The sequence below is a fragment of the Oryctolagus cuniculus genome, chromosome 1, assembly GCF_051225735.1.
Source record: "Oryctolagus cuniculus isolate XC-2025 breed Fujian yellow rabbit chromosome 1, ASM5122573v1, whole genome shotgun sequence".
Taxonomy (NCBI): Eukaryota; Metazoa; Chordata; class Mammalia; order Lagomorpha; family Leporidae; genus Oryctolagus; species Oryctolagus cuniculus.
In genome coordinates, this window is record NC_142867.1 from 109,228,629 (window position 1) to 109,249,651 (window position 21,023).

The following is a 21,023-nucleotide window of genomic DNA, read 5'->3' on the forward strand; positions in this document are numbered from 1 at the left end:
TTTCAAATAAATAAATCCTAAAAAAAGAAAATGAAACACAAATCATATCTTTTTTATCTTTATTTGATTTTAAAGGCAGAGGAATCCACTGGTCTACTCCCCAAATGCCTGCAACAGAGAGGGTTGGGCCATGCCAAAGCCAGGAGCCAGGATCTCAATCTGGGTCTTCCACATGGATGACAGGGACCCCAGTACTAGAGTCATCACCTGCTGCTTCCCAGCATGGGCATTAGCAGGCAGTTGGATCAGAAATAGAGGTGGAACTCAAACCCAGGCTCTCTGTTATATGGCTGTCTCAAGTGGCAAACACGTGCTCCAATGCAAATCTTTTGAGTTCAGTTCCTGGTTCTTTTAATGATACCATGGGTGACAACAGTTGTTATTTCTGCTGATACTAATGACAAAGTTAAAATTCAAATATTTCTGCTAAAGATAAGGATAAAAGTGAAGCAATGTTCAATTAAGAGCAAAAGCAGAAAAATGCAATGAATACCCAATAGAAAATTTTCTGAGACCTATTTTGTAATTACCTGATTAGAACTAGATGGAATGAATAAAGATAATTTTTATAGAGGCTGGAGTGCTAGTTCTAGTCCTGGCAGCCCACTTCCAATCCAACTTCCTGCTGATGCACCTGGGAAAGCAGGAGAGGATGTCCAAGGACTTGAGTCCCTGACACTCCCGTGTGAGTTCCAGGCTCCTGACTTTGGCCTGGCCTAGCCCCACCCTGGCTTGTTGTGGCCACTTGGGGAATGAATCAGCAGATGGAAACACACACACACACACACACACACACACACACTCTCTCTCTCTCTCTCTCTGTCACTCTGCCTGTCAAATCTTAAAAAATATATATATATTTCTAAGAAAAGTGAATGTAGAAGGGGTAGGCTACAACACCAACATCCCATGTGGGTGCTGGTTCAAGTCCTAGCTGCTCCACTTCCAATCCAGCTCTCTGCTGTGGCCTGGGGAAGCAGTGGAAGATGGCCCAAGTCCTTGGGCCCCTGTACCCCCATGGGAGACCCAGAATAAGCTCCTGGCTCCTGGCTTTGGCCCTGCCCAGTCCGCGGGACCATTGCTGTCATTTTGAGAAGTGAACAGCAGTTGGAAGATTCTCTGTCTCTCCGTGTCTCTCTCTAATTCTGACTTTCAAATCTTTTTTTAAACAAATAAAAGTGAAGGTAGGAAAAAAGGATAGATTGATTGAGAGGAATAAATGTATTAAGGAGAAACCACGTTTGTGCACTGAGGCCTGAGACCCAGTGAAGCAATAGAGAAATGTACACAGAGGTGTGTGGTGTGGCCTGTATCAGAGAACATCTCTGAGTAAGGCTACCTGGGATCTTCAGATAGAGCCAGACATGGGTCAAGTTTCTTTAGCTGCAGTCTGATTTCTTAGGCGGGGCTCCACGCCACGCTGTCCTGAAGCAAGAGGGTGGCTGGCTCATTTTTATCAGTGATCTGTGGAGGCACGGATTTGAGCTAATCAATTATGTATCTGCCTGTTGTCCGCAAGCTGGTGCCAGCCTCATTTCCTGGAAAGCTGAGTGGGTTCCAGCGCATGGCCAGAGGGAAGCACACGTTTCTCAGTGCGAATGGCAAAAGCCAGGTTTCAGGAAATGGAAAGTGACTGATCTGGGGCCGGCTGAAAGTTCTGCCCATCTGACCGAAACTGCCCTGTCGCCCGTCTCTTCCTGTTCTTTACACAATAGCTTAGGAGGATGAATGCAGCCGGGCCCAGTCTGCTGTGTGCTCTCCAGGACAATGGAGGAGAGAAGGAGCTCCTAAGGCTTGGGAGTTTGAAGTCATTTGCCTAAGACACACAACGCAGGGGTTACCAGGACTTTCTGATTGGAAGTCCTTGCTTTTGCCAGGATGCCAGGAAGCTGGGCGGCAGGTTGGAGAGCTTCTCCCCAGCGTGGCAGCACGAATCCTGTGTCTGGTCACCAACCTGTAGTGCGTCCGGTTCTCAGTCGTTGAAAGCGAGAAAGCCAGACACAAGGGCAGCCCTGGGACAGAACAGACTGTGCACGGGGGAAGGAAGTCTGAGCTGCTGCTGCCAGGGCTGCCTGTGACCAGACAGTTTATTCTGAGCTCCAGATAGACACACCGAGCCCTTTTAATGGTCACAAAACAGGGAACTTCACGTACATTTCCTTCACAGGCATTCGCTTTATACAGTCTCTTTTCTGGGTTAAAGTTATACCATTACTCGATTGTAAAGTCCATTTTCATCCCGCCACCTACCCACAGACATAGCTACTCCCCCTTGGGCTAATTCATTTGCTGGGGTTCTTACGGTGTCTCACGACAGGTACAGTCTTCAGGGCATTCTAACCATACCCCTGAGCCAGCTGCTGCTTCCTCCCTGTCCTCTCACCTAAACGTCAGAGATCCCAAGGCTGGTCCACCTTCCTACTAATGCTCCTGGGAAGGCAGCAGATGATGGCCTGGGCTATCCACGGGAGGTGGGAGGGGGCGGGGGCACCGCGTGGTCCTGGCTGTTGTGGCCCTTTGAGGAGAAACAGTGATAGAAGATTCTCTCTCTCTCTGTCTTTCCAATAACTAATTAACTAAACAAATAAATACATCTTTTACAATGGGGCTGGGTCCCTGGAAGCTTGGGAGCCCTGTCAGCTGCTTGGTAAATGGCAGTGTTGCTTTGGTCCACTAGGTAGTCAGGCCTAGGAATGGTGTCTTACAGGGAGACAGGAATCCTTTACCCTGTGACCCCACTGTGCCCTGTTCAGGGCCGGGGTGGGGGTGGGGGTGTTGAGTTTAGGTAGAATAGGACAGAGAAGGCGTTAGCTGGGCCTGTGTAGAAGGCCAGCAGCGCTGCACTAAGACCTTGACATCTCCCCTTCGCGCTCACAAATCTGTCTTTGAGACCCAGTACTGCCCTTCTTTTATGTGGACTGCTGGAGCCAACAAAAAAGGCCTTCTCTCCTCTCCCGCAGACCTCAGAAAGGGCCTATTCATATCATAGGCAGCGGCCCTCCCCAAGGCGTGGGCAGAGGGGCTGGGAACACAGGGCTCCTGCTCTCCCCTCTCACGGCCTATCCAAACACCAAGGTGCTGGCAACTCCAAGGCCCTGAGCCCTTGCAAAGGGGAAAGATCCGTTCTGGGTGCCCCCACCCCATACCGCCAGGAAAGCAGGTCCTCCACAGCTGCTTGGCTCCAGGGCAGTATTCAGACCTTGTAGCGATAAATGCAGATTTCTGGGCTGCACTGTGATTCAGTGTGTGTGATGCAGGGCCCCAGGCATGCATTTTAAAGTTATTTTATTTGAAAGGCAGAGACAGCTCCTGTTCACTGAGTCATTCCCCCAGATGCCCACAATGCCAGCCCTGTGTCAGACCCGAGCCAGGAGCTGGGAACTAAGGGAGGTTCCCCACCTGGGTGGCATCGCCGGTGCTGGAGCTGGAATCAGGAGCAGAGTCAGGACTCAGACCTAAGCACTCGGGGCCAGGCTGCGGGTGCCCCTGAAATGTGTATCTGCAACAGGCCTAGGGTTGCCTCGAAGCCCAAGAAGCCAGTTTGGAATGCTTCTCCCCACCCCGCAGTACAGGTTCATCCAACACAGCTGTAGCACCAGCCAGCCTGTACCTGAGACTGTGACCCTCAGCTTGTGACCATTTAAAGCACACCAGGCTCAAGCTCAGTGTAGACATTTGTCTTAGAAAAGCAATACATGTACCTTGTAGACAAGCTACAGTTTTGGAAAGTACCAAAAATTATTTTTTAATGTTTTTAAAGATTGATTTTATTTATTTGAAAGGCAGACTGACTCAGAGAGAGAAAGAGTCAGAGACAAGACCTTCCATTGGCTGGTTTACTCCCCAAATGGCTGAGACAGTCAGGGCTGGGCCACACTGAAGCCAGGAACCAGGAACTCCATCCAGGTCTCCCAAGTGGTGGCAGGGGTCCAAGCACTTGGGCGGTCTTCTGCTGCCTTCCCAGGTGCATTAGCAGGGAGCTGGATTGGAAGCAGAGTAGCTGGGCCTGGAACCAGCACTCTGGGGTGGGATACTATCATGGTAAGAGGCGACATAACCCACTGCACCACACCAGTCCCAATCCTTGCTAAATTCCCTGTGTTAGGGGGAAGGAAGGAGACCTTGGTTCTTGTCTCACGTAGAAAAGGACAGGTCAGTAAGCAAAGCAAGATTTATCTAAGTCAGAAGCCTCCTGCCGTGGCATCAGCAGGGAGGGCTCCAAGAGAGGAAGACGGGGAAATTGGTCAAAGTGGGGTCTTTTAAGCACATTGGGGGAAGGACAGAGGGCGGAGACTGTAATCCTGTGTCGTAACTTCAGCCTTCTGTTCTCACATAAAACTAGAAACTCAGAGAGGGGGAGAGTGGTGTTTTGTCTTGTTAAAGGCAGCTTCTGTGCAGAAGCACCTTGACCATTCTTAAAGGCACTTGCCCTCTTCCCATTCCAACAGGGACCCGACCTAACTGCCTATTAGCTCACCAACCTCCTCACGCCGGTGGGCAGCCATGGGGTCCCTTGCAAGGGGCACTGGTTAGAGGCTGGGCCTCTTGCATTTCCACCTCAGTTTTTCCCTCAGTGCTGTCTCCCAGTGCCTTGAGTTCTACGCTTTTTAAGATCCCAGGAGAGAGGGAGGTGTGGTGGTGGGGGGGGGAGGCAGGGGTTCGAATGGAGGGGAAGATAGTAGTGGAAATAGCAGTAAGGATGGGGAGATCTCTATGAGCGAAGAATTTCTCATTGAGAACCCAACACTTGGACATCCTTCATGCAAACATGCATCTATTCCAACGGTAACCTCCAGAGGTGGCAGCCAGTAGGAGCTGGAGACCGCCATGGTGTGTTGGGGGGTGGGGGGGAGACTTTCCCTTTCCCCTGGAAGGTTGCGGCCCCTTTAAGGACAAATCCGGGACCTGGCCCTTTAAATCCGTGTCAGTTTCCCCTGACATCACAGTGGGCGGGTCGGCGGCTCTGCTGTTTACCGCCCGGCGGTGCGGCGCACTAGCCGAGCTCCGCGCCCGGGCCGCCGCGTCCGCCCGCCCTTAAAGGGCCCACGTCCCAGAAAAACTCGCTGGCCGGCCTGGCGTCCAGTCGCTACGACCTATCGCTCCCCTCACCCTCCCGACTCTCCTCCCTCGCGGCCGCCCTCGCCGGCTGCTTCCCCTCCCCTTTCCCGGCGTCTCCGGGCTCCCGGCAACCAGCGCCCCCGGTTCTCCCGGCCCTGGCCGGGGGCTGCAGGGTCTCGGGGAGTTGCTCAGCCCCTCGTGAGCTGGGACCCCTTCCCGTAGTTCCCTTCCCCACCCCACCCCCGCCGCCCCCTCCCCACCGGGGCCCCTACGAGTGTCTCCGCGGCTCCTGGGAGGGGACGTTTCCTAATCTCGGACCGGGGTTAAAGTTCTGGTCCTGGTGAGATGCTGGAAGCTGCGGCCGCAGCCGCCACCCGTCCCGGAGGTGTCCTGTCGCCTGTCGCCGCCGCCGCCACAGCCGCCGCCACAGCCGCCCTGCCGGGGCCATGTTCGCTCTGGGCTTGGCCTTCTTGGCGCTCTTGGTGGCCTCGGTCGAGAGCCATTTGGGGGCCCTGGGGCCCAAGAACGTGTCGCAGAAGGACGCCGAGTTTGAGCACACCTACGTGGACGAGGTCAACAGCGAGCTGGTCAACATCTACACCTTCAACCACACCGTGACCCGCAACCGGGTGAGGGCTGAGGCTGGCCGGGGGGTGCCGGGCGGTTCTGCCAGCCTCCTTGTACTCTTGGGAGACCTCATGGACCAGCTACCCCGCTGGGAACCACGAGGCAGCCTCCAAACTAGTCCCCCCTCCCTGGCCACCGGTGCTCCTCTGAGTCTCCGCCCGGATGGCTTTTGAAGTTGTCGCCTTACCATCTTGTGGACCACCTCCCTTCCACGGGTTGTGGTGTGAGCAGGCCTGGCTGCTCTGGCGTGGCTGGCTGCGAGGGGATGTCCCAGGTGGAAAAGGCTCTGCCCGAGCGAGTTCCAGTTCGGCCTTCCCCCGGAGATGGGTGCAGGACTCTCCAGCCGGAACGCCGGCTGGCCTTGGGAGTGGAGGCCAAGTGCACAGCGGATGGCAGAAGGGGAGCTCGGCCACAGTGAAGAAGCTACCTCGCTCCCACTGCTCTTCCCTTTGCTGCCCAGCAGGGCGTTCCCAGTTGCTAGGGCTGGGAAGTCTGGACCTCAGGCCGGGCTGAGGCTGGGGGAGTCCCTTAGGCTGCCTGTGTGGTTCCAGGAGCCGTGCAGTTGAGAATGGGGAATCTTTTATTCTTAGTATCATTCCCCAGGATGGGGCAGAGTTTGGTTTTCTGAAGTTGGATCTTTCTGCTTGAGTCCTTTCTTGTTTCCCGTATGTGGGCTCAGGCCGCGAGCGGCAGCCCAGGTGTACTTAGTTTTGTTTTGAACAGTGTTATTTTATAGGAGGGGGACTGAGACCCAGGGATGTGGAGGGACCTCGCCACGCTCGTCCTGGGCGGAGATTCACCTGCTCCCCCGGCCCTCCCCTCATTAGTTGTAGTGGTGGAACTGGAGCTTCCTGCCGCTTTCCTCCGTCACAAAGAAGAAGGCTGGGGAGCACTTCTTGTTTTCCTGTGTGTGTGTGTGTACATACCTGAGTGTAAGAACCTGTGCATCCCATGCACTTGGTAGGAAAGGGGTGTCCCAAGCAGGCTCCCAAGGTCTCTGTTGTATTCCTGGGGCTTGGGTCCTGCCATCTGGTACACACCTGTTGTCCAGGAGCTGGCCCCTTCCGTACACATCTCCTCTTCACCCGTTCCTCCTCGACGGCCGAGGGTTGCTCCGGCTTCCCAACCAGACCAGAGTGTCGTTGGGGAGGGCCGGGCTCGCCATCTGGTCTGGGAGCCGTGTGTCAGGCGGCTGAGGCTGGAGTGAGGGGTGTTTGCGTGTCGTTTGCAGACTGAGGGCGTACGCGTGTCCGTGAACGTCCTGAACAAGCAGAAGGATGCGCCCTTGCTGTTTGTGGTCCGCCAGAAGGAGGCTGTGGTGTCCTTCCAGGTGCCCCTGATCCTGCGAGGGCTGTGAGTAGGACGTGGGGACCAGGGCAGGGCAGCCTGGCTGGGCCTCGCCTGGAGCCTCCCCCAGGAGCTCCCTGAGCCAGGAGGCCGGTCAAGGGCATGCGGCCAACTTAGCCCTTTGTGGACCTGGGCTAGGGAGGTCGAGGCCAGATGGGGGCCCTGGGGTCTCACTCCTCTAGAGGGGCTAGAGGGGCAGGCTGACCGGGACACTGGTCACGCCCTGACTCCTGCCTTTGGGCCCCAGGTATCAGCGCAAGTACCTCTACCAAAAGGTAGAACGGACACTGTGCCAGCCCCCCACCAAGAATGAGTCTGAGGTCCAGTTCTTCTACGTGGACGTCTCCACCCTGTCACCAGTCAACACCACGTATCAGCTCCGGGTCATCCGGATGGACAACTTTGTGCTCAGGTCTGCCCGAGGGAGAGAGGGAGGATCCGGGGCCTGGCCGTCCCGCAGGCCCTGGGAGTGACCGTGTGGGGTCTTCTCTGCCCCGCAGGACTGGGGAGCAGTTCAGCTTCAATACCACTGCAGCGCAGCCCCAGGTAATACCTCCCTGTTGTCTGCACCATAAGGGAAAAACAAGTGGGGGCCCAATGGGGGCGCTGGAACGTGAGAAGCGGGGTGGCCAGTGGCCAAGGCGCTGGGGCTTTCATGGTCGTGGTACTGTTCATGAGGGACTCTGACGACCGGCAGACATGTGGGGTCTGGCTGCCGCCTCTTCTGCTGTGTCTCGGCCACTGTCCTGAGTGCCCATCTGAGGTTGAGGGGAATGGTGTACAGCAAATGGGGCTGCTTGCCCAACCCGAGAGGACTCTGGGGCCTCGCTCGCCGGAGACTGCGTTGTCAGCGAGATGGGTCTCTCCCTGGCCCTCCTGTGCCCTCAGTACTTCAAGTACGAGTTCCCTGAGGGAGTGGACTCGGTGATTGTCAAGGTGACCTCCAACAAGGCCTTCCCCTGCTCGGTCATCTCCATCCAGGATGTCCTGGTAAGTTGCCTGCCCTGTTGCTGTCCTCCAGCTGCTGATAGGGCCCAGGTCCCCTAACATCTGCCTTCCCCTTCTCCCTCTGTAGTGCCCTGTCTATGACCTGGACAACAACGTAGCCTTCATTGGCATGTACCAGACGATGACTAAGAAGGCCGCCATCACTGTGCAGGTAGGACGTGCGCCTGGCCCTCCTTTGCCTCCGCCCTGTTCCTACACAGGACTGAGTCCTGGTCTTTCAGTCCCTGTGTCCGTGGGTCCCCTGCTACACGTAGGCTTGAACTGCACTCCCAATCCGCCGCAGGGAGAAGAGGAGGCAGAGTTCCCATTCTTGTTGTTTCATCTCCTTCATTTGTTGTAACGCGAGTGAGGAGAGGGAAAGAGCGCCAGGGCCGTGGCCTGGGTGGGAAGCTGCCATTAGCAAGGCCCAGCCCTGTTCTGAGGACAGGGAGGGGGAGCCCGTGCATTCCACTCCAGCAGCAAGTCAGGGACCCAGCAGGACACGTGGCCCCTCCACGCTTTCTCCTGCCTGATACAGAGCCTGGAATAGCGCAACCCGTGTGGCACGTGCACGTGATTTCTCACCTAGCTGCAGTGTAGATAGAGGGTTTGGGCTCTGGGGCCAAATAATCCTGACTCTTACACTTAGTGGAAAGTGGCCCTGAGCTACCGTCGCTGAGCCTGTCTGGCAGGGAGAAGAGACGAAGGGCGCTTCTGAGGATTCAGTGAAATGAGGCGTGGAGCAGCACGCAGCCGCTGGCTGTCCTGCTTGCGGCTCCCTAGGCAGTCTGTGCCAGCGGGCCGGCTTCTGGCTGCCCTGCCTGCTGCTGCTTACTTGCAGCGTGTTCAGTAAATCTAGCTCTGCAAACTCAAAAAAAAAAAAAAAAAAAAAGAATTTAGCACGATGTCCGGCCCAAAGAAAGTGTTCAGAAAAGGGAGGAGGCATGGATGGTGGTGGTAGTGATGGTGATGAGGATGATGGTGATGGTGATGGTGACGAGGATGATGGTGGTGACGAAGATGATGGTGATGGTGACGAGGATGATGGTGGTGACAAAGATGATGGTGATGGTGACGAGGATGATGGTGATGGTGGTGACGAGAATGATGGTGATGGTGATGGTGATGAGGATGATGGTGGTGACGAGGATGATGGTGGTGATGAGGATGATGGTGATGGTGATGGTGACGATGATGATGGTGATGGTGACGAGGATGATGGTGATGGTGATGGTGACGAGGATGATGGTGATGGTGGTGACGAGAATGATGGTGATGGTGATGGTGATGGTGACGGTCGTATCCTGCAGCGCAAAGACTTCCCCAGCAACAGCTTTTACGTGGTAGTGGTGGTGAAGACTGAAGACCAGGCCTGTGGGGGTTCCTTGCCTTTCTACCCCTTTGTAGAAGGTACATTTTGTGCCCTGGGCCTGGGAGGAATGGGCAGGGCTTGGTGGCTTCTAGGGAGGTCCCGGGTGGCTGATGGGTGGACCTGGTAGGACATGGGTTTCCACCCGAGTCTCCAAGGGCTCAGCCCACTGCCTCTAACGAAGCTGCAGGCTACCACTTCTTTGCTTGTTTGATGTCTTACTTCCAGATGAACCGGTCGATCAAGGGCACCGCCAGAAAACCCTGTCTGTGCTGGTGTCTCAAGCAGTGACGTGTGAGTGTGGGCGGCTGGGTGGGGAGGACAAGTCGTTATGGCTCCGCCCTTCTGACAGGAAGGGAGATGCGGACTCAAGCTGCTGACCGGGGAGCTGGGGGAATGAGGGGCCCGTGGTGGGAGGGCTGGGGGCGAGGGCCATGCAGTGCAGAGTAGGCGAAGCCCAGGGCTGGGGAGGGGAGAGCTGAGTTGTGGTTCACCCTCCACCCCTCACCAGCAGCGTCATGCCGCTGTGCCTCTGTTGCCCTGTTTCTTTACTGGAGGCAATAAAAGCTGTCCCATTAGCCCAAGTTGTGAGATTTAGCACGGTATTAGCAGAAAAGTCCTGGGCCCCTAGCCAGTGCTCGATAAATATTTACTGAATGATTAAACAGGGCCTTTTATAAACTGGAAAGTATGAGATAAAAATAAGGATTGTGATAGGAGAGAAGAGAAGCTGCCTCTCCTGTACGGGCTATTTATTCTACAAATATTTGTTGAGCACCTCCTGCTGGGCCTGGGCTCGGTCCTTGGGGAGCTCCTGTGCAGAGGGGCTGGAGGCTGTTACTCTGCAGGGTGCTGAGGGCTGAGATGGGCACCGAGCAGGGGGAATCAGGGTGGAGGAGACGTTGAAGACGAAGTCAAGAGGGAATTTTCAAGACGGAGAAAGAGAAGACTGTAGAATGCACAGGGAAGGACATGAGCAGATAGGATCGTGTCCAAGTTTGGCATGCTTGGGGAACTGCCAATGTGCACACTGGCTGGGTCGTTACACTGGAGGGGAGAGGAGGTGAAACACCGGGCTGGGCAGAGATGCCAGGTCACGGAGGTCCGTGGGTGCCACAGTGGGCTGTGTCCGGGGGTCTGGACGAGACCTGTTCACCTGCCTCCTTCCCGCCCCACAGCCGAGGCCTACGTGGGCGGCATGCTCTTTTGCCTGGGCATATTCCTCTCCTTCTACCTGCTGACCGTCCTGCTGGCCTGTTGGGAGAACTGGAGGTAAAGTGCAGCTGCCGGGCAGTGCCCTGGTCTGGGGAGAGTTGGGCAGCGCGTGTGGGAAAGGTGGCCTGGCAGGACCCAGCAGAGTGATGTCCACCACCTGCTGGCCGTAGGAAGGTGAGGCCCTGTTAGCAGGTGTGGTTCTTGGGCCTTCCTCTGGAAGACAGTGCCCCCTCACCTTCTCCTCAAGCAGGGATGCCCCACATTGCCCCCAGTGGGGGTCAGGGCCAGAGGGGTGAGAACGGGCAGGAGAGGCTGCAGGGAAGGCCTCGTCCTGGCCCATCTGGGCAGCTTCTGGATACTGTCCCCGCAGGCAGAGGAAGAAGACCCTGCTGGTGACTGTAGACCGAGCCTGCCCTGAAAGCGGTACCTGCAGGGGCCTTGGGCGGGGAGGGCAGAGTTTGCGTAGCGTTTGGAAGAGAAAGTGGTGGGTCGTTCCCCTGGGTTGGGGGCTTCTGGGCATTCCTGTGGGGAGTCCCAGTCTGCAGGTGGAGGGGGGCTGGGACACTGTGTCCTGCAGCTGGCGCTGTCCCCGGATTGCACGTCTGGCTCTGGGCACACTGCCTGCCCGCCTCAGGCATGGGGCGTGCGGCTCTGTCTCTGGGGTTATTAACTTCCTGTTCTCTCTCCTTTGCCTCCACCGCACCCTCTCTTTCTGTCCTCCCTCCTGCTTGGGACCTTCTCTCTCAGCCTCTCTCCTTGGTAAGCTCCAGGTGCCGGGGGCAGAGGAGTTGCAGGCCGGGGGAGGGGGGTGCGGGGGTGAAGCCCGGGGGCTGGCCTGATGTCTCTGTCCTTGCTGCTGGTCACTTCCACACCTCAGTGCCTTGGCCTTGCTGTCTCTTTAGGGAGGAGAGAGCAGGGCAGGCGAGGGGCACGCCGGGGCCGGGCGGGCAGATGCGTTATCTTTGCTGCAGGGAAGGGGAGGGGGGGCTGTGGCCGTCTTCCCTGGGTTCTGCTTTCCCTCCTCCCCCACGGTTCCTGGCCTCTCTGTTTCCAGGGCTAAGAGGATCTTGTTTTTTTGTTTGTTTGTTTGTTTTTTGTTTTTTTGCCACAGGTCACCCTCGGGTCCTGGCTGACTCCTTTCCTGGCGGCTCCCCATATGAGGGTTACAACTATGGCTCCTTTGGTATGTGTCAAAGCCCGAGGCTGTGCTTGCCCACTCCCAGCCTGGGCTGCTGTGGCTGCCACCTCTGAGGTCGTCCAATGTTAGCCGGCCCCCTGAGAGCTGTGCCCTGGCCGCTGGTCATCCCTGTCCCTGAGAGCTCTCCTACCTGCCTCACCCGTGCTGTTCCCTGCAGAGAGCGGCTCGGGCTCCACGGATGGGCTGGTGGACAGCAGCGGCACGGGAGACGTCTCCTATGGTTACCAGGGTGAGTGGGCCAGCAGCGCGGGGCTGTGTGGTGCAGGGCCGGTGTTGGCTGGGTGAGCGTTGCGGTGGGCAGGTGCCTCCTCTGCCAGGTGCTGTTTTCTTGCCCCCCTCTGCCCTCTTCTTTCACCCTTGGCCCCAGTTCCCCGGTAACTTTCCCTTTCCTTTGAAGGGCTCGACCAGTTCAAGCGACGCCTCCCCTCTGGCCAGATGCGGCAGCTGTGCATTGCCATGGGTAGATGTGGGGAGGGGGCGGGGCCGCTCTGCCAATCAGCTCCTGCCAGGGCGGTTGATGGGAGCCCACCGGCTCCGGGGCTGGAAAGCTGCTCTGTGCATGGCTTCCCCATCTAATGACAGCGATGGCCAGCTCTCGTGTCTTCTGAGGGAGGCGGGTACTGGTCTCTCTGCCAGCCCCAGGCCACGTGTTCTTGGTGGCTTGTGCTCTGCCGGCACCTTCGCTTCCTGGCCACTGGGGTCGTTGATCAGGCATGGCCACGGGAAGGAGCCTCTGAAGGCGAGAGGCAAACACAGAGTGAGGGAGGCCTGTCGCCCTTGCCTGTACCCCAGCCCTTCTGGGTCTATAAGCCAGCAGGGGCCAAGACTGCGTCTCCTCAGAACCCACGGGGCTCAGCACCTTCTAATCAGCATGACTCGCCGAGTCCAGTGTCTGTGCCCGGAGTGTGCTCAGTGCTCAGCCTGGCGAGCCCGCAGGGGCAGACCTGGAGCACTGTGTGGTGGCCTCTGCAGCGCCCACCCTCGTGCCCCTCTAGGACTTGGGAGTACCTGGTGGCTCTCCTAGTGCCTGAGCCCCCCTCCTCCTCCCACCTCAGCTCTGAGCCCCAGCCTACAGTATGCCTTTTCCCCACTGCCTAGTAATTGTGACAGCTGCCTCTGATGGGGGGACACACCTGCGGCTTCGCTTCTGCCAGTACAACCCCTCCCTCCCTGCCCTTCCCAGACCACCCCTTTGATCCCGGGGCCACCCGGCCACGACTGGACTCCATGAGCTCCGTGGAGGAGGATGACTATGACACCTTGACTGACATCGATTCAGACAAGAATGTCATCCGCACCAAGGTCTGTGTGCCCGGCTGGCTAGGGGCCTCCTGTGTGTTGGCCCCAGCGTATCTCCCGCCCGTGTGGTCTCTGGGGGCAGCAGGAGGCAAGAGCGTGGCGGGGCAGGGTCGATTCCAGAGGAAAGTCATCCGATCGATCGCCAGCGTCTTGTGCAGCAGCGAATGCTCTGGGGTTGACGAGCCACGCGGGTTGGGGAGGGGGCCTAGGACCCTGCCTGCCTTGAATTTGGGCCTGGCTAGGGAGGGTTTCTCCCGGGTGGTGGGACCATGGGGCTCACTGCAGCTTCTCCCCAGCAATACCTCTACGTGGCCGACCTGGCGCGGAAGGACAAGCGTGTCCTGCGGAAGAAGTACCAGATCTACTTCTGGTGAGCGGGCTCAGCACATGGTCCCTGGTGGGGGTGGCGGCTGGTCCCTGGCGGGGGCGGGGGCTGGTCCCCAGCCGCCTCACCGCCTCCCTCACCCTTTGCAGGAACATTGCCACCATCGCGGTCTTCTATGCCCTGCCCGTGGTACAGCTAGTGATCACCTACCAGACGGTGAGGGGCTGGGGCTGGCTCACCAAGGCCACCGTGAGGGACAGGGAGGGCCCTGGGGCTCTGGAACCAGCACAGGTAGTCGGTGTGAGGACCTGGGTTCAAGCCCCAGCTCCACTTTACTTGCGGCCTGTCCCTAGGCAAATCTCTTCACCTCCCTGAGTATCAGTTTCTTCGTCTGCAGAATGGGGACAAGATAAGCCCAAATGGCAGCCCTTTCCCCGGTAGCTGTGGGCATTGTGAAACCAAAGCGCTGTGACTTTGTGCTAGTTTCCCTTCCCTTTTCTGTGCACCTGAATCTCAGCGCTGCCTCTGGGTAGAGAGCACTGTGTTGCCGGGCGTCTCACTTCTCAAAAGCAGCCAGTGCCTGGGGTACCCGGCATACGCATGGCTGGCCGGCATACGCATGGCTGGCCGTGGTAGCACGTGCTCTCATTGGGGGGCAGGGAGGCGGGGCGTGGGCTGCAGTTTCACTCCCCATTCGTGCAGGTGGTGAATGTCACAGGGAACCAGGACATCTGCTATTACAACTTCCTGTGTGCCCACCCGCTGGGCAACCTCAGGTGGGGAGCATGCCCGGGGAGGAGGAGGAGGAGTCGGCAGGGCGGGGGGCGGGTTCTCCAGGCCAGCGGTGAACCAGGCTGGGGCAGGGGCTTTGGGATCGCCTGCCTTGGCTGGGCCCGAGGCTGAGGCCGGCGTGTGGCACTGCCCCCTTCCAGCGCCTTCAACAACATCCTCAGCAACCTGGGGTACATCCTGCTGGGGCTGCTGTTCCTGCTCATCATCCTGCAGCGGGAGATCAACCACAACCGGGCCCTGCTGCGCAACGACCTGTACGCCCTGGTGAGCGAGCACCTGCCTCCGCGCACGCTTCCTGCCAGGCGTGGGCGTGGCTGTGTCCGGCCCTGCCCACCCTGGCCTAGCGCCCTGTCACACCCACTCACACGTGCCACCTGCTTCCCCCCCTCCACTCCTCTCAGGGCTCCCTCTTGGTGTCGCTCCCTCCCTGCTCGCCTCACCTGCTCCCTGCCCTCCCCCTTCCCCCCAACAGGAATGTGGGATCCCGAAACACTTTGGCCTGTTCTATGCCATGGGCACAGCCCTGATGATGGAGGGGCTGCTTAGTGCTTGCTATCATGTCTGCCCCAACTATACCAATTTCCAGTTCGGTAAGTGAGGCCTCTCTCTACTCGGGCTCAACCTAGAACAGGAACCCAGCTGAGTCTGCCACCAGCCCCAGGTCACCCACGGGAATCCCTAAGGCTCAGCTCTGTCGGAAACTCCCAGGCCAAGTTGCCAGTGTGCCGTCTGTAGCCAGCACTTAGAAAAGAACCCATGCAAGTACTGAGCAAAGTACTGTGTGTGCAAGTACTGAGCAAACAGAGGCCACTGCGAAACCGCCCCTGGTCTCAGGCCGCTCGCACACGAAGACCCTCGGGCTAAGTTGTCATCAGGAGACATGAGACTCTGGGTGACAACCAGTGGGGTGGCAGGGATGGTTAGGGACTGGAGTTCGAGTGCCAGCCCACCGTGGACTGGGGTTCCCTGCTCCTCTGGTTGCCGGCCTGCGGGTTCTCTGCCGAGCCTTGCTTCTGTCACTCACCCCCACGTCCCCTGACCCAGACACGTCGTTCATGTACATGATCGCCGGCCTCTGCATGCTGAAGCTGTACCAGAAGCGGCACCCGGACATCAATGCCAGTGCCTACAGCGCCTACGCCTGCTTGGCCATCGTCATCTTCTTCTCTGTGCTGGGCGTGGTGAGGGCCTGACCCGCTCTGCCCAGCCTGTAGGAAAGGTGCCCGTGCGTTCGTGCACCTGTGGGCCTGCACCCCAGCCCCCTCTCCTGCAGGAGGGCTCCCCGCTCCTTCCCTGAGGTGCCTTGCTGGCCCTGCCCACTGACAGTCCCAGCCTGACCCAGCAGTGAGCCCCAGGAAGGGCGGGCTGTGGGAGCCACGGGCAACTGGGCAGCTTCTCAGTCCTGCCCCGCAATGGCCTCCCGACAGGTGTTCGGCAAAGGGAACACGGCCTTCTGGATCGTCTTCTCCATCATCCACATCACCGCCACACTGTTGCTCAGCACACAGCTCTATTACATGGGCCGCTGGAAGCTGGGTGAGGGCATAGCCCGGGCGGCATGGGTCCCAATGCAGGCTCTGTGGCCTCGGGACCTGGCACCTGCGGGACTCGGGGTCGTGTCCTCTCTCGGAGGGGCCCTGGAGGGCGCAGCGAGTGAGGACCTGGAGACAGCCGTGCGCGGCCTCGGCAGATCCAGCTGAGGGGTCTGGCAAAGAAGGGCGCCCACCCTCTCAGCGCCACGCCCTTCTCCTCACAGACTCGGGGATCCTGCGCCGCGTCCTGCATGTGCTCTACACGGACTGCATCCGGCAGTGCAGCTGGCCCCTCTACGTGGTACCTGCCCGGCTCCCCAGCCCACCCCGCTAATCTTCCCTACCCTGGGGGGCGGGGGGGCTATAGCTGGGAGCCCAGGGCAGGGGGGGGCCAGCTGGTATGGCCCTTCTTCCTGTGGGCTCCCTGTCTGTGTGCCTCTCCGTCTCAGTCCCCGTGTCTCTGCTTCCGCAGGACCGCATGGTGCTGCTGGTCATGGGCAACATCATCAACTGGTCCCTGTGAGTGTGGCCACTGCCTGCTGTAGCCTGGCTGGGGGAACCACGGGAGGCTGCCTCGAGTCCACGGACAGCTTTAAACATTGGGTGTAAACAGTAGGGGCTGAGCAGCGAGGTGTTGGCACCTGGGCTTCTAGAATCTTCTGTGGGCCTCTGAACCCCGGTCTCGCATGGTGGGGGTCGGTGGGAGGCCCTTGCTGGCTCCGGTGCCCCCCTGCCTCAGCAGCCCCTCCTCCCTCGGCCAGGGCTGCCTACGGGCTCATCATGCGCCCCAATGATTTCGCCTCCTACTTGCTGGCCATTGGCATCTGCAACCTGCTGCTTTACTTTGCCTTCTACATTATTATGAAGGTGAGTGAGGGCAGAGGGCCTGGACTGCCTGGGGCAGCACCAAGAGGGAGTGAGCATTTTTCTGTTCATCTGTCAGTGCCAGTGAGGCCTGAGTGGGGCGGGACGGAAGCCTCTTGCTTGTGTCCCCTGGGAGCCGGCTGCATCCTCAGAGCCCCTTCCCTGTTAGCATTTCAGGTCCCTGTTGTTGCAGAGGGGCTGAGAGGAGGTGGGCTCACTGAGTCTGGTGGCCTTGGGCCTCCGAGGGCCCGGTGCCATCTGATGTGACAGGAGTCCCCCCCTGCAGGAGAGCCCTTTGGCCAGAATTCTTGGCCAGCACAGGATTCTGGGTACATGAAACCCAGCCAGGGTGGACCTTGGAGTGAGGACGGCATGCTGCCAGCATGGGGCCAGAGCGAGCCCCGCAGCCGTGGGAGGTGCTAGGAATGCAGGGCTCCCTAAAGGCCGAGTCCTGCCAGCCGAGGCGGGCGCCAGGAGCCTGGGTCAAGGAGAGGCAGGGAGCGGGCGGGCGGGGCCTGGCGCTCACTCCCGTTGCTCCCCTGGCCCGGCAGCTCCGCAGCGGCGAGCGGATCAAGCTCATCCCCCTGCTCTGCATCGTGTGCACGTCGGTGGTCTGGGGCTTCGCCCTCTTCTTCTTCTTCCAGGGCCTCAGCACCTGGCAGGTGAGTGGCCGCCCTCAGGCTTGTCCTTTCTGAGTGTCGTCCTGGGGACACCTGCCACGGGCCAGTGCTGTCCAGGCTGCTCTCTTCCGAGCCCTGCACGTTCATCGTGCCCTGTGCCCTTTCCTTACTAAGATAGCCGCGTTGTACTTACGGGGCAGCAGAGGCTCAGAGAGGCAAACCCAAGACACCCAGGCTGAGTTGTCCTGCCTGTATGTGATGACCAGTGGGGGAGAAGGGACAGTTTAGGGACTGGGTGCAAGTGCCAGCCCTCTGCTGACCAGCTGTGTCATTCTGTCCTGCGCCTCACAGGGCGCCCACTGTGTGGCTGGCTTTGATTCCGTGACCAGAACTGAGTCTGACGTGGTCTCTGCCTTTGAGCCACTCAGCTTAGTTCAAGAGAAAGCAAGCCCGCGAGCTCGCGTCTTGTTGTTTACCGTGTGAGACATGAACTAAGGGCACAAGCGAGGTGGGGCAGGGGCAATGGACAGGACAGAAGCTGGCGAGAGCTCTGAGGTAGGGGTTCCTGGAAGGCTTCCTGGAGGAGGGGCCCTTGCTCTTGGTCATAGAGTCCCCGAGCTGTGAGGAAGGACCCATGGCCCAGAGCTACTGTGACCTGAGTGGCAACAGGCCAATTCGGAGATGAGTGAGTGCCCCCTTCTGGGCGCCACGTGAAGGCTCTGAGCTCCTGGAGGGCAGGGCAGGTCTGGGCGGATCCTGTCTGGTCCTCAGCGCGGCACGGACAGCCCCCAGGCCTACGGTGGATGATCGGGGCCAAGCAGGGGCCGCTGGGTGTGACGTGGCAGTAGCGCTTTGGAGCAAACAGTGAAGCTGAGGACCGAGGGGAGCAGGGGCAGAACCCAGGTCAGGGCCTCTCCCCCCAGGCCTCTCCCGTAGTCGTCAGCCCTGCTCTCGGAGAAAGTGCAGAGGACCAGAAGGGAGGCAGCTGGGAGGGACAGGAGGGAGGAGAAGGCAGCCTGCCTGGGAAGAATTGTGTAACAAAGGCCGGGAGCGGGGTGCTGGCCCGGCCAGTGCCGGAGCAGTGTGCAGTGGCCCGACTTCTCCCCAGAAAACCCCGGCAGAGTCGAGGGAGCACAACCGGGACTGCATTCTCCTCGACTTCTTTGATGACCACGACATCTGGCACTTCCTCTCCTCCATCGCCATGTTTGGGTCCTTCCTGGTAGGTGGATTCCACCCAGCCCGGTGGTGGGGGTGGGGCAGCTTAGCGCTGACCTGTTCTTGCTGCTGACCTGGTGTCTCCCCCCCCCCCCCCCACCAGGTGTTACTGACACTCGACGACGACCTGGATACCGTCCAGAGGGACAAGATCTACGTCTTCTAGCAGGAGCCCAGCCCTCCACTTCACCTCGTGGGGCTCTGAGCCCCAGTGTCACCTGCTGGGCACCTCTGTAGTGCCAGGGGTGTGAGTCCCAGCCCTATTGCCCAGGGCTAGGTGGTAGCGGGACAGCGAGGTCTAGGCCAGGCCTGGCCTGGGACAGTCATGGGTGTCATTAAACCTTGCAGCTGCCCTCTGCTGGGAGGAGGCCTGCCCCTCCCCTGAAACCCTAGACATGGGGGCCAAATTGCTACTTCACTCTCAGTGTTGAGGCCCCCCGTGGCCGCCATCTGTGGGCTGTCCTGAGGAAGGAGGGAAGGCGTCGGTCCCCCCATTTCATGCCTCACATCCTGCAGTCCTGCCCTCCTGGGCAGCCTGGGAACCAAACCACTTCCTTCCTTCCATGCCCCTGCACCAGGGCCCCCGTTCTGCTTGGGCTCCACGTGGCTGCCATGACTGCCCACCCCTGCACCAGGATGGGTGAGAGTGGAGAATGTGGGGATCTGGCCCGCTGGTGCCAGGCTTTTGGTGCTAAGGCCTGCAGGGGGCCCAGAGCAAGACCCTCTTTCCGCTGGTCTGTGCCCAGGGCTGGCTCTTTCAGCGAGGAAAGTCTGTCCGTTTTGAAATTCTTCTGATCCGGGGGGGCTGAATTCCGAGGTCACCTCCTCATCCTGTCGCCCCCCTGCCAGACTGATTCCGTCCCCAGGATTCGGATTGATGGGAAAAGTGACACCCCTTCCCCTCCTCCAGTCCTGCCAAGCCCCAGCTGGGGACCTTTCAGTGCCATCGACACTGCCCACAAATGTCACGAATGTCACGAGGCACAGGAGGGCTGATGTGAAGCCCCACCTGCCTCCACCGGGAGCCCCAGTGCCTAGCTTAGAAGGGGGCTTCCCTCTCCGTCCCTGGCCTCAGCCCCACTCCAGGACCAGGGCTAGCTTCTGAGTTTCCATCCGTCTTGAGCCAAGTTCTGTGTTAGTCACACATGTGCGCACACACGAAGCCTTGGAGTTTACATGGAGTTGCCCCCAGCCCCGGGCCCCATGGCCACACTGGCTTCCCCGCCCCACGCAGTCCATTGCAGATGCCAGCGATGGGGGAGACTGCATGGGGCCTGTGCTCCGGGCCGCGGTGGGTTTCTCTCCCAGCCTTGTTCTTAGAGCCCTCCCTGGGCTGGGGAGAGGGGCTGAGGCTGGGTCTTTGCTCAGAACTCCATTTTGTGTCTGTCCAGGCTACGGTTGCATTTCCGTTTTCTATGAATGAGTGCATTCAATAAAGAAACAAGCAGGTGCAGTCCCTGGGTCCTCCTTTGCTCTCCTGCGCTGGGTGGGACTGTTGAGCGTGAGGGGTGGGGCAGGGGGCTGCGGTTCCCATTTCTTCTGGCCTCCGTCTCCAAGCTGTGGTTGCAGCTCCGTGGTTCCCCTGCATTTTTTTCTCTGCCCTGAGCAGTCAGCGTTCCCCTGGGGTGTGCTCCGCACCAGGCACTGTGCTGGGAACAGAGCCTCCTTATCCTTACCGGGAGCAGCTCCGTCCTGGGATTCCCTGAGCAACAGCCTCCGCCCACCTGGCCCCCCACCCGCTGGAGAGGATCTGGCTTCCCGGGCAACCTGAATGTCTCCTAGCTTGGCAGGCTGCAAGCTGGTCCCCCTGCACCCCCCCATCCTCCCTGGTGTGGGTGAGGCCACCTTGAGTGTGAGGTGGGGTGAGGCCTGGCGGGCCTGGGGGGAGGCAAGAAAATGAGGGAAGGTGAGCAGGGTCCCAGAGGAAGGAGTTTTGAAATATCCCTGGAAGATTGATTAGATTCAGCAGGCCTCGCGAGGAAGGGCAAGTTTTGGGGAGGGGGTGCTGCAGGAATCTGGTGGATTGGAGAGAGCCAGAGTTCCCCGGGGTTCTGGGAGTGGGGGCTGTGGGCTTTTCTCATCCATCTCCAGCTCTGCTCCCTGCTCTTTCCTTAAGGTGCCACAGGGGGGCACTATGGCTCTGCAGTGCTAAGCTCAGAGTGAGCCAGGCTGGTGGCAGGTGGAGCTTCTGAAGTGGCCTTGGCTGCCTCTCTCTCGGGCATTGGTTGGCTAGGGTTTGGGGTGCTGCTGGATGTGTGTGTGTGTGTGTGTGTGTGTGCGCGCGCGCGCATGCGTGCAGTGGAGAGTGTCAGGGCCTGCCTGCCAGGTGCCCTCAGGTTGGGAGACACTGCCACAGCGGGCAGCCCAGCGGCCCTTGAACCCAGGTACAATCAGGATGTGAGTGGGTCTCCCAGCATAGGTGGGAACTGCTCCAGAAGGGAAGGAGGGCTGACTCCCAACTCCCTGAGCTTCCTACCCGTGTCTCAGGTAGTACAGGCCGTGGAGACCCTCTGCCTTCTGGATAGGGGCTGGGCTGGCCTGGCTGCTGCTGAACCTTCAGATTCCACTGCTA

At 59.2% G+C, this 21,023-nt stretch overlaps 1 protein-coding gene across 5 annotated transcripts; it reads left to right on the top strand.

The window, feature by feature from the left end:
* Window positions 1-5,504: 5,504 nt before the first annotated feature.
* On the top strand, window positions 5,505-19,904 carry SIDT2 (SID1 transmembrane family member 2). Of its 5 annotated transcripts, none has more exons than XM_089312996.1 (27): window positions 5,505-5,687; window positions 6,917-7,038; window positions 7,280-7,444; window positions 7,533-7,578; window positions 7,921-8,022; window positions 8,108-8,191; window positions 9,330-9,429; window positions 9,617-9,682; window positions 10,567-10,660; window positions 10,974-11,362; window positions 11,715-11,786; window positions 11,959-12,030; window positions 12,199-12,261; window positions 12,985-13,103; window positions 13,397-13,470; window positions 13,575-13,641; window positions 14,128-14,201; window positions 14,358-14,481; window positions 14,690-14,807; window positions 15,262-15,398; window positions 15,645-15,753; window positions 15,974-16,050; window positions 16,222-16,268; window positions 16,511-16,616; window positions 17,165-17,275; window positions 18,342-18,455; window positions 18,555-19,904. In XM_089312996.1, the coding sequence occupies exons 1-27, from the start codon at window positions 5,505-5,507 to the stop codon at window positions 18,615-18,617; spliced, it is 2,898 nt and encodes a 965-aa protein (XP_089169122.1). In that variant the 3' UTR covers window positions 18,618-19,904. The 5 variants fall into 5 exon arrangements, with proteins under 5 accessions (XP_089169122.1, XP_008259095.1, XP_089169128.1 ...); XM_008260873.5 differs by having other exon boundaries at window positions 10,974-11,026; XM_089313004.1 differs by having other exon boundaries at window positions 5,547-5,687; window positions 6,917-7,015.
* Window positions 19,905-21,023: the final 1,119 nt, after the last annotated feature.

Excerpts from the sequence above, each read along its gene's own strand:
- SIDT2 (XM_089312996.1), top strand. The coding sequence starts at position 5,505 with ATGTTCGCTCTGGGCTTGGCCTTCTTGGCGCTCTTGGTGGCCTCGGTC. Across the intron at positions 11,363-11,714 it reads TCTCTCAGCCTCTCTCCTTG|GTCACCCTCGGGTCCTGGCT; the intron begins GTAAGCTCCAGG and ends TTTTTGCCACAG. Across the intron at positions 14,808-15,261 it reads CTATACCAATTTCCAGTTCG|ACACGTCGTTCATGTACATG; the intron begins GTAAGTGAGGCC and ends CCCCTGACCCAG.